The 12,232-nt window shown below is 37.9% G+C and overlaps 1 protein-coding gene across 1 annotated transcript in view; it reads right to left on the bottom strand.

Moving 5' to 3' along the window:
* The window catches only part of ZDHHC15 (zinc finger DHHC-type palmitoyltransferase 15), a 119,715-nt gene that overhangs the window by 20,628 nt on the left and 86,855 nt on the right, over nucleotides 1-12,232 (bottom strand). Inside the window, exon 10 of the mRNA XM_060003058.1 lies at nucleotides 7,725-7,828. Within this exon, the coding sequence (XP_059859041.1) occupies nucleotides 7,725-7,828 (104 nt within the window). The remainder of the gene's footprint in view (nucleotides 1-7,724; nucleotides 7,829-12,232) is intronic.

Here is a 12,232-nt window from a genome sequence, read left to right as displayed (position 1 = left end):
AGCAGCAGAAACTACCAGACTGAAAATAAATAAATCAGAAACCTTCTACCTTGAGCAGTTACTAATGATCTCATACAAAAAAAGTTTTGCCCAAAGGACTAGGAAATTATGCTATATATAAAGCATATAATATGCTAGAGTCTGAGGTCAATATTTTCCTGGATAAGTGTCCAGCATTTGACAAGGAGTTTAATTCTTCCAAGCCCTGGTTATCATTAACACTGGAAAGTTGTATTAGCAAATTCAAGCAAATTTTGTTTTTCATATGAAGATTTTTTAACTTGAAAAAAATATCTCACCTGGAATATTAAAAATTATCAAATTTAAAGAGTTGGTTTTCAGTCTCATTAGCTACAGCTAGAAAGAAATTTTGGTGAGTTAAGGAAAGCTTGGTTCTTTTCCCTCCTGGATTCTTTTAAAATATCATTCTTGTCATAGTTAATACATTGGTATAGAGTAACTGGAATAGGCTGAGCATAATTATTGTGTACCCTAGGACTTGATCCTGACCTGGAACTCCCCACTGATTCTCAAACCAGGCTGATGGAATACTCATGGATAGTTGATGGAATAGTTGATGGATAGTCATCAAATCACAAGAGAACAAAAGACGAAGGGGAAGAAAAGACCTACAAAAAAATCCAAAACAATTAACAAAATGGCAATAAGAATATACATATCGATAATTACCTTCAGTGTAAATGGATTAAATGCTTCAATCAAAAGACAGAGACTGGCTGAAAGGACACAAAAGCAAGACCTGTATATAGGCTGTCTAAAAGAGATCCATTTCAGGTCCAGGGAAACATACAGACTGAAAGAGAGGGGATGGAAAAAGGTATTCCATGCAAATGGAAATCAAAAGAAAGCTGGAGTAGCGATACTCATATCAGACAAAATAGACTTTAAAATAAGGACTGTTACAAAAGACAAAAAAGGACACTACATAATGGTCAAGTGATCAATCCAAGAAGAAGATGCAGCAATTGTAAATATATATTCACCCAACATAGGAGTACCTCAATATATAAGGCAAATTCTAGCAGCCATGAAAGGAGAAACCAACAGTAACACAATAATAGTGAGGGACTTTAACACCCCACTTAGATCAATGAACAGATCACCCAGACAGGAAATCAATAAGGAAACACAGCCATTAAATGACACATTAGACCACATGGACCTAATGGATATTTAAAGAGCATTCCATCCAAAAGCAGCAGAATACACATTCTTAAGTGCACATAGAACATTCTCCAGGATAGATCACATGCTGGGCCACAAAGCAAGCATCAATAAATTTAAGACAATTGAAATCATACCAGGCATCTTTCCTGACCACAACTTTATGAGAATAGAAATCAACTACAAGGAAAAAACTGTAAAAAACACAAACACGTGGAGACTGAACAACCAATGGATCACTGAAGAAAGCAAAGAGGAAATCAAAAAATACCTAGAGACAAATGAAAATGAAAACATGATGATCCAAAACCTATGGGACACAGGGACTTCTCTGGTGATCAAGTGGTTAAAACTCCGTGCTTCCACTGCAGGGGGCATGGGTTTGATCCCCGGTCATGGAATTAAGATCCTGCATGCCGTATGGTGCAGCCAACAAACAAACAAACAAAAACCCCACAAAACCTATGGGATGCAGCAAAATCAGTTCTAAGAGGGAAGTTTATAGCAATACAATCTTACCTCAGGAGACAAGACAAATCTCAAATAAACAACCTAATGCTACACCTAAAGTAACTAGAGAAGGAAGAACAAAGAAAACCCAAAGTGAGTAGACAGAAAGAAATCATAAAGATCAGAGCAGAAATAAATGAAATAGAGACGAAGAAAACAATAGAAAAGATTGCTGAAACTAAAAGCTGGTTCTTTGAAAAGATAAACAAAATTGATAAACCTTTAGCCAGACTCATCAAGAAAAGAAGAGGGCTCAAATCGATAAAATTAGAAATGAAAAAGGAGAAGTTACTCACTGACACTGCAGAAATACAAAGGATCATAGGAGACTATTAGAAGCAACTCTATGCCAATAGAATGGAAAACCTAGAAGAAATGGACAAATTCTTAGAAAGGAACAACCCTCCAAGACTGAACCAAGAAAAAATAGAAAATATGAACAAACCAATCACAAGTACTGAAATGGGAACTATGATTTAAAAAATTCCACAAAACAAAAGTCCAGGACCAGATGGCTACACAGGCAAATTCTATCAAACATTTAGAGAAGAGTTAACACCTATCCTTCTCAAACTATTCCCAAAATACTGCAGATGAAGGAACACTCCAAAATGCATTCTATGAGGTCACCATCACTCTGATACCGAAACCAGACAAAGAAACCACAAAAAAGAAAATTACAGGCCAATATCACTGATGAACATAGATGCAAAAATCCTCAACAAAATACTAGCAAACCAAATCCAACAACACATTAAAAGGATTGTACACCATGATCAAGTGGGATTTATTGCAGGGATGCAAGGATTTTTCAGTATCCACAAATCAATCAGTGTGATACACAACACCAACAAGTTGAAAACTAAAAACCACATGATCATCTCAATAGATGCAGAAAAAGCTTTTGACAAAATGTAACACCCATTTATGATAAAAATTCTCGAGAAAGTGGGCATAGAGGGAACTTACTTCAACATACTAAAGACCATACATGACAAAGCCACAGCTAACATCATACTCAATGGTGAAAAGCTGAAAGCATTTCCTCTAAAATCAGAAACAAGATAAGGATATCCACCCTTGCCACTTGTATTCAACATAGTATTGGAAGTCCTAGCCATGGCAATCAGAGAAGAAAAAGAAATAAAAGGAATCCAAACTGGAAATGAAGAAGTAAAACTGTCACTCTTTGCAGATGACATGATACTGTAAATAGAAAATCCTAAATGCACTACCAGAAAACTACTAGAGCTAATCAATAAAGTTGGTAAAGTTGCAGGATCCAAAATTAATACACAGAAATCTGTTGCATGTCTATACACTGACATTGAAAGATCAGAAAGAGAAATTAAGGAAACAATCCCATTTACCAACACATCAAAAAGAATAAAATACCTAGGAATAAACCTACCTAAGGAGGCAAAAGACCTGTACTCTGAAAACTCTAAGATGCTGATGAAAAAAATCGAAGAAGACACAAACAGATGGAAAGATATTTCATGTTCTTGGATTGGAAGAATCAATATTGTCAAAATGACTATACTACCCAAGGCAATCTACAGATTCAATGCAATCTCTGTCAAATTACCAATGGTGTTTTTCACATAAGTAGCACAAGTAATTTTAAAATTTGTATGGAGACACAAAAGACCCTGAATAGCCAAATAATCTTGAGAAAGAAAAACAGACCTGGAGGAATCAGGCGCCTTGACTTCAGACTATACTACAAAGCTACACTCATCAAAAGAGTATGGTACTGGCATTAAATAGAAATATAGATCAATGAAACAGGATAGAAAGCCCAGAAATAAACCCAAGCACCTATGGTCAATTAATCCATGACAAAGGAGGCAAGAATATACAATGGAGAAAAAGTCTCTTCAATAGGTGGTGCTGGGAAAACTGGACAGCTACATGTAAAAGAACGAAGTTAGAACATTCTCTAACACCATACACAAAAATAAACTCAAAATGGATTAAAGACCTAAATGTAAGCCTGGATATTATTAAACTCTTAGAGGAAAACATAGGCAGAACACTCTTTGACATAAATCTCAGTAATATCTTTTTGTATCCACCTCCTAGATTACTAAAATAAAAACAAACATAAACAAATGGGAGCAATTAAACTTAAAAGCTTTTGCAAAGCAAAGGAAACCATAAACAAAATGAACAGAGAACCCACAGAATGGGAGAAAATATTTGCAAATAAAGTGACTGATAATGGGTTAATCTCCAAAATATACAAACAGCACATGCAGCTCAATATCAAAAAAACAAACAACCCAATTAAAAACTGGGCAGAAGATCTAAATAGACATTTCTCCAACGAAGACATACAGGTGGCCAAAAAGCACATGGAAAAATGCTCAACATTAGTAAGTACTAGAGAAATGCAAATCAAAATTACATTGAGGTCTCACTTCACACTGGTCAGACTGGCCATCCTCAAAAAGTCTACAAACAATAAGTGCTGGAGAGGGTGTGGAGAAAAGGGAACTCTCCTACACTGTTGGTGGGAATATAAATTGGTGCAACCACTATAAAGAACAGTATGGAGGTTCCTTAGAAAACTAAAAATAGAAATACCATATGATCCAGCAATCCCACTCCAGGGCATATATCCAGAGAGAGGCATACTTTGAAAAGATATATGTACCCCAATGTTCATAGCAACACTATTTACAATAGCCAAGACATGGAAGCAACCTAAATGTCCATCGACAGATGAACGGATAAAGAAGTACATATATACAGTGGAATATTATTCAGCCATAAAAAAGAATGAAATAATGCTGTTTACAGCAACATTGATGGACCTAGAGATGCTTATACTCAGTGAAGTAAGTCAGACAGAGAAAGACAAATATCATATGATATCATTTATTTTGGGAAACTAAAAAAAGGATACAAATGAACTTATTTACAAAATGGAAACGGACTCACAGACTTCGAAAACAAACTTTTGGTTACCAAAGGGGAAAGGTTGGGGTAGGGGGAGGGATAAATTAGGAGTTTGGGATTAAAATATACCCACTACAATACATAAAATAGATAATCAATGAGGACCTAGTATACAGCACAGGGAAGTCTACTCAATATTCTGTAATAACCTATACAGGAAAAGAATCTGAAAAAGAATGGATATATATATGTATAAATGAATCATTTTACTGTATACCTGAAACTAAAATAACATTGTAAATCAACTATACTCCAACATAAAATAAAAATTAAATTAAAAAAAGAAGAACATACCAAAAATGATGAAGAAAAATTATGGTAATAAGTGATGAAAGGGTCAGAATTGCCAACAGTAGTCAAAAGGGATTTTATTCTATATATGTTTTACAACTTTTAATGATTTGTATATTCATGAATTCTTCCTATTGTTAAAGTTAATAAAAAGTCATAAAAGTCAAAGAAAATCTCCTCAGAATTATACATCGATCTGTCACTTTTGATTTGCACATTTTTTCTATGTATGTGTACATTAATCTCATCAGAGAAGCCTCTTTAAATCTCTTGACTTCATAAAGGTGTTCCTTTACCTCATATGTTGCTGTACTAAAATAAGGCAGGGACCTACCTACTGTATAGAACAGGGAGCTATACTCAATATTTTGTAATAACCTATAAGGAAAAAGAATGAAAAAAATAGATTTATATGTATGCATACCTAAATCACTTTGTTGTACACTGGAAAATAACACAACATTATAAATCAACTATACTACTATTAAAATAAATTAAAATAGATAAATAAATAAATAAAATGCAAAGTAATAAAAAATAAATTAAGGTGGGGATTTTAAAGAAGATAAAGACTGTATATAGTTCCTGATTATGATATTACATATTTTTGAAACAGGTTACACTTTTTCCCTATTTTACCAATTTATATACATTTTAGAATGCTTTGCATTATATAATGTACAAGTACATAATTTATAGTAAACTAAATATTATATTTGGGGCTAGGACTGAAACCCTAATATTATTCCTTAAAGAAATTAAGTTCAATACACGAAATTTTAACTTATAGTAACTTTCCCAGGAATCTAAGTTGTCAAAAGTGCAAGGACTACTTGTATATAACCAGTTTTGCACAGAAATTTTGGGTAAGTGAGGATAACACAGAATCAGACAAATAGTACAGCATGAGAACGTGTGTTAGAGAAAAAGGAGAGTTTTCCAATATTTAAATTTGTTAGATACTGTAATGGGTGATAAAGGAGGGTTGTGAATCTCTTTCAATGGACTTTTAAAACACCTCACTTATTTGGGATGGTACAGTGTTCTTGCTAAAGCTATAGGTGGCTTATACTCTGGGACTTACCATTTATGTAAGAAGCAGTTGAATGAATTATATAGTAAGATGGCATGCAGTCACAGCACTGTGTCTCATGTGTATTTGTCCAAAGGACAGATACAACATTATACTGGAAAGAATCCAGTATTTGGAATCAGGATGCCTTACTTTAAGTCCAAGTTCTGCCTCTTTCTTGCTATGTGATCTTGCAAAAGTTATCTCACATCTCCAAATCTTAGTCTCCTCAGTTATAAAATGGGAATGGTATTAATAATAATGCCTACTTAACCTGACAGCTGTGAGACAAAGGATATGAAAAACAGTATATGAAAGTCCTTTGTAAACTATAAAATGGTGTACCTATTTTTTATGATTGACTAATTTTTAAAAAGTCTGGCACTGAAAACTACTTCAAGAAAATAACCTCTTTATAATGCGGTACTGCATCTATAATTAAAGTTTTCCACTTGCCAAAACAAGGCTCAGATATGAATAGTTTTTTCCATTGGGGAGATATTTCAAACCATGTTAAGACCCTAGAAGTCTATGATTTCTATTAGAGTTTGGATTTCTTAACACCAAAATAAAAGTTCTTATCACTTGTAACCACGGTAAGTAAAAGTCTGATAGCTGAAGGATGGTAGGTCAAAATACCATCAGTTTTTCAGTAAAGAGTCAGAAGGGTGAGGTAAAGGAGCTGCTTGTGTTATAAGTTCTTTGGGCTGGGTAAGAACTCCTTCCTTTTCTAACTATAGATTTTGGACTGTTTTGTCTTCCTTAGTCGTAGTAACAATGCCTTACTCTAAAACTGGACTTCCAGGTAGAGAAGCTGGGACTAGATCACCTAACTGGGGAAACATTTAGAAAGGCTTGTTTCCCACCTCTGCTCCCCACCTCAATGCCTTTCCATGTCCTTATTCAGCTGCGTTCATCCCAGGTACAGTCTGTAATAACTACTACAAGTTCTCACTCAAAATTTCTGTCAGCTACTGTATTATTGGGACCAGTCTGCTATTAACAACATAAACAAATGTTAGAGGCACAGAAGTAAGCATGGAGACAAAGAATAGGTGGCAATGGGGTTACAGGACATGAGAACTTAACTTTTAGCTCTTCATAAAAATCTCAAGATGACTCAATAATCTGGTGGGAGAAAGGTGGAGGGCAAAGTTCTAATTCCTTATTTTTCCTTTGAGGGCTGCCTTTTAGAAAAGTATACTATGTGGATGTGTAGCCTTGCCCCTATATGCTATCATTTATTTTTTCATGTACTAGACCATTCTAAAGCAGAATGGGAATGAGATTTTAAAGAAAATTTAGCCAATGTGCATGAACCAGGGTAGAGAAAGGTGAGCTGTTACCCACTGATTGAATCAATTCAAGAAAAGCACTCCAAGTGACAACCGGCCGGATTGTTTACAAACATGCACAACACTGTTTATTATGTTTCCTGATTTATCTGACTGGTTATAAATTATAGTATCACAAAGCTGATAAGGAACCTTCCAAGCTGTCATCTAATCCTACCTAAGCCACCTACATTTGCTAAACAAATCTGGCCATACTTGCCCTTCTCCATCCAAAGGGCACTTATGAGGTTGAAATGCTTATATAATCTTTCTGTACACTATTTTCTCATTACACTACATTCGTTGTGTTAACATAGTCTTTATTAGCCTGCTGAGTGGAGAAAAGACTTCCTTCTCACCCTACTTACCTCGGTTGTCATCCTCATTTTCTTCCCAGGGCTCTTCATTTGCTAGCAATGGGTTCTGCGACTCATTCGTACACCTCATAGGGAAAGAGTGTCCATCACCAGGGCTGGTGGGGAAATGAAGGCAGTGAGATCCTGCAGCTGACATAGACATTTTATGAAGGTAATAACCCTATTAGAAATAGGAGTGGGGTTCTTAGAAAGACTTAAACCATTTAGCTTATTGACTAAAGCCATTCTGGAATAGGCTCTTACAATAGCATCATTTAGTTGCCCTACTGCTCTCAATTTCTATACCTGTTTGTTTGTCTGCATCAGTCTTGACTCTTTTAGTTTTTAAGCAACTCTTTAATTGCTTCCCACAATGGCCAGTATGGCAAAGTGCACATAAAGCAAACTTCATAAATATAATTTAATGATGAGGATTCCAATTTATATCCCATTATACTATTGATTTGGTTCTAAATTTTAAAGAAAAGTGAGCAGATTCAGAATCACTGAGAGAAGAAGAAGAAGAACTACAATCCTGCAGCCTGTAGAACAAAAACCACATTCACAGAAAGATAGACAAGATGAAAAGACAGAGGGCTATGTACCAGATGAAGGAAAAAGAAAAAACCCTAGAAAAACAACTAAATGAAGTGGAGATAGGCAACCTTCCAGAAAAATGATTCAGAATAATGATAGTGAAGATGATCCAGGACCTCGGAAAAAGAATGGAGGCAAAGATCAAGAAGATGCAAGAAATGTTTAACAAAGATCTAGAAGAATTAAAGAATAAACAAACAGAGATGAACAATACAATAACTGAAATGAAAACTACACTGGAAGGAATCAATAGCAGAATAACTGAGGCAGAAGAACGGATAAAGGACCTGGAAGACAGAATGGTGGAATTCACTGCTGAGGAAGAGAATAAAGAAAAAAGAATGAAAAGAAATGAAGACAGCCTAAGAAACCTCGGGGACAACACCAAACACAACAACATTTGCATTATAGGGGCCCCAGAAGGAGAAGAGAGAGTGAAAGGAACAGAGAAAATATTTGAAGAGATTATACTTAAAAACATCCCTAACTTGGGAAAGGAAATAGCCACCCAAGTCCAGGAAGTCCAGAGTCCCATATAGGATAAACCCAAGGAGAAACATGCCGAGACACATAGTAATCAAATTGGCAAAAATTAAAGACAAAGAAAAATTATGGAAAGTAGCAAGGGAAAAATGACAAATAACATACAAGGGAACTCTCATAAGGTTAACAGCCGATTTCTCAGCAGAAATTCTACAAGCCAGAAGGGAGTGGCATGATATACTTAAAGTGATGAATGGGAAGAACCTACAACTAAGATTACTCTACCCAGCAAGGATCTCATTCACATTCGATGGAGAAATCAAAAGCTTTACAGAGAAGCATAAGCTGAGAGAATTCAGCACCACAAAACCAGCTCTACAACAAATGCTAAAGGAACTTCTCTAAGTGGGAAACACAAGAGAAGAAAAGGACCTACAAAAACAACCCCAAAACAATTAAGAAAATGGTCACAGGAACATACATATCGATAATTACCTTAAACGTGAATGGATTAAATGCTCCAACAAAAAGACACAGGCTCGATGAATGGATACAAAAACAAGAACCATATATAAGCTGTCTACAAGAGACCCACTTCAGACCTAGGGTCACATACAGATTGAAAGTGAGGAGATGGAAAAAGATATTCCATGAAAATGGAAATCAAAAGAAAGCTGGAGTAGCTATACTCATATCAGATAAAACAGACTTTAAAATAAAAAATGTTACAAGAGACAAGGAAGGACACTATATAATGATCAAGTGATCAATCCAAGAAGAAGATATAACAATTATAAATATACATGCACCCAACATAGGAGCACCTCAATACATAAGGCAACTGCTAACAGCTATAAAAGAGGAAATCAACAGTAACACAATAATAGTGGGGGACTTTAACACCTCACTTACACCAATGGACAGATCATCCAAAATGAAAATAAATAAGGAAACAGAAGCTTTAAATGACACAATAGATCAGATAGATTTATTTGATATTTATAGGACATTCCATCCAAAAACAGCAGATTACACTTTCTTCTCAAGTGTGCATGGAACATTCTCCAGATAGATCACATCTTGGGTCACAAATCAAGCCTCAGTAAATTTAAGAAAATTGAAATCATATCAAGCATCTTTTCTCACCACAACGCTATGACATTAGAAATGAATTACAGGGAAAAAAACCGTAAAAAACACAAACACATGGATGCTAAACAATATGTTACTAAATAACCGAGAGATCACTGAAAAAATCAAAGAGGAAATCAAAGAATACCTACAGATACAGATACACCAGAAATATATCTACACGTGGAACAAATCCTACAGAACACCTACTGAACGCTGGCAGAAGGCCTCAGACCTCCCAAAAGGCAAGAAACCCCCCACGTATCTGGGTAGGGCAAAAGAAAAAAGAATAAACAGAGACAAAAGGATAGGGACGGGACCTGCACCAGTGGGAGGGAGCTGTGAAGGAGGAGAGGTTTCCACACACTAGGAAGCCCCTTCACGGGCGGAGACTGCAGGTGGCGGAAGGGGAAAGCTTCGGAGCCGTGGAGGAGAGCACAGCAACAGGGTTGTGGGGGGCAAAGCGGAGAGATTCCTGCACAGAGGATCGGTGTAGACAGGCACTCACCAGCCCGAGAGGCTTGTCTGCTCCCCTGCCGGGGTGGGCGGGGCTGAGAGCTGAGGCTCAGGCTTCAGTCGGAGCGCAGGGAGAGGACTGGGGTTGGCGGCATGAACACAGCCTGAAGAGGGCTAGTGCGCCATGGCTAGACGGGAGGGAGTCCGGAGAAAAGTCTGGACCTGCTGAAGAGGCAAGAGACTTTTTCTTCCCCCTTTGTTTCCTGGTGCGTGAGGAGAGGGGATTAAGAATGCTGCTTTAAGGAGTTCCAGAGACGGGCGTGAGCTGTGGCTAAAAGCGCAGACCACAGAGACAGACATGAGACGCTAAGGCTGCTGCTGCCGCCAAGAAGAAGCCTGTGTGTGAGCACAGGTTACTATCCACACCCCCCTTCCGGGGAGCCTGTGCAGCCCGCCACTGCCAGGGTCCCAGGATCCAGGAACAACTTCCCCGGGAGAACGCACGGCGCACCTCAGGCTGGTGCAATGTCATGTTGGCCTCTGCCGCCGCAGGCCCGCCCTGCATCTTTACCCCTCCCTACCCCCGGCCTGAGTGAGCCAGAGCCCCCGACTCAGCGGCTCCTTTAACCCAGTCCTCTCTGAGTGAAGAAGAGACGCCCTCCGGTGACCTACACGCAGAGGCGGGGCCAAATCCAAAGCTGAGCCCCTGGGAGCTGTGAGAACAAAGAAGAGAAAGGGAAGTCTCTCCCAGCAGCCTCAGAAGCAGCGGAGTAAATCTCCACAATCAACTTGAGGTACCCTGCATCTGTGGAATACATGAATAGACAAGGAATCATCCCAAACTGAGGAGGTGGACTTTGAGAGCAAGATTTATAATTTTTCCCCTTTTCCTCTTTTTGTGAGTGTGTATGTGTATGCTTCTGTGTGAGACTTTGTCTGTATAGCTTTGCTTCCACCATTTCTCCGAGGGTTCTATCCATCCGTTTTATTTTTCTCTTAATAATTATTTTTTATTTTAATAACTTTATTATATTTTATCTTACTTTATTTTACTTTATCTTCTTTACTTCTTTTTTTCCTTCCTTCCCTCCTTATTTCCTTCCTCCCTCCCTCCCTCCCTCCCTCCCTGCCTCTTTTCTTTCTTTCTTTCATTTCTTTCTTTCTTTCTTTATTTCCTTCTTTCTTTCTTTCTTTCTACTTCTACTAATTCTTTCTTTCTACTTTTTCTCCCTTTTATTCTGAGCCGTGTGGATGAAAGGCTCTTGGTGCTGCAGCCAGGAGTCAGTGCTATGCCTCTGAGGTGGGAGAGCCAACTTCAGGACACTGGTCCAAAAGAGACCTCCCAGCTCCACGTAATATCAAATGGCGAAAACCTCCCAGAGCTCTCCATCTCAACACCAGCACCCAGCTTCACTCAACGACCAGCAAGCTACAGTGCTGGACACCCTATGCCAAACAACTAGCAAGAGAGGAACAGAACCCCACCCATTAGCAGAGAGTCTGCCGAAAATCATAATAAGTCCACAGACACCCCAAACACACCACCAGATGTGGACCTGCCGACCAGAAAGACAAGATCCAGCCTCATCCACCAGAACACAGGCACTAGTCCTCTCCACCAGGAAGCCTACACAACCCACTGAAGCAACATTAGCCACTGGGGACAGACACCAAAAACAACGGGAACTACGAACTCACAGCCTGAAAAAAGGAGACCCCAAACACAGTAAGATAATCAAAATGAGAAGACAGAGAAACACACAGCAGATGAAGGAGCAAGATAAAAACCCACCAGACCTAACAAATGAAGAGGAAATAGGCAGTCTACCTGAAAAAGAATTCAGAATAATGAT

This window comes from Delphinus delphis, chromosome X, assembly GCF_949987515.2.
Source record: "Delphinus delphis chromosome X, mDelDel1.2, whole genome shotgun sequence".
Lineage (NCBI taxonomy): Eukaryota > Metazoa > Chordata > Mammalia > Artiodactyla > Delphinidae > Delphinus > Delphinus delphis.
Note: the sequence above shows the minus strand (reverse complement) of the source record. Positions and strands in the feature narration are given on the sequence as shown.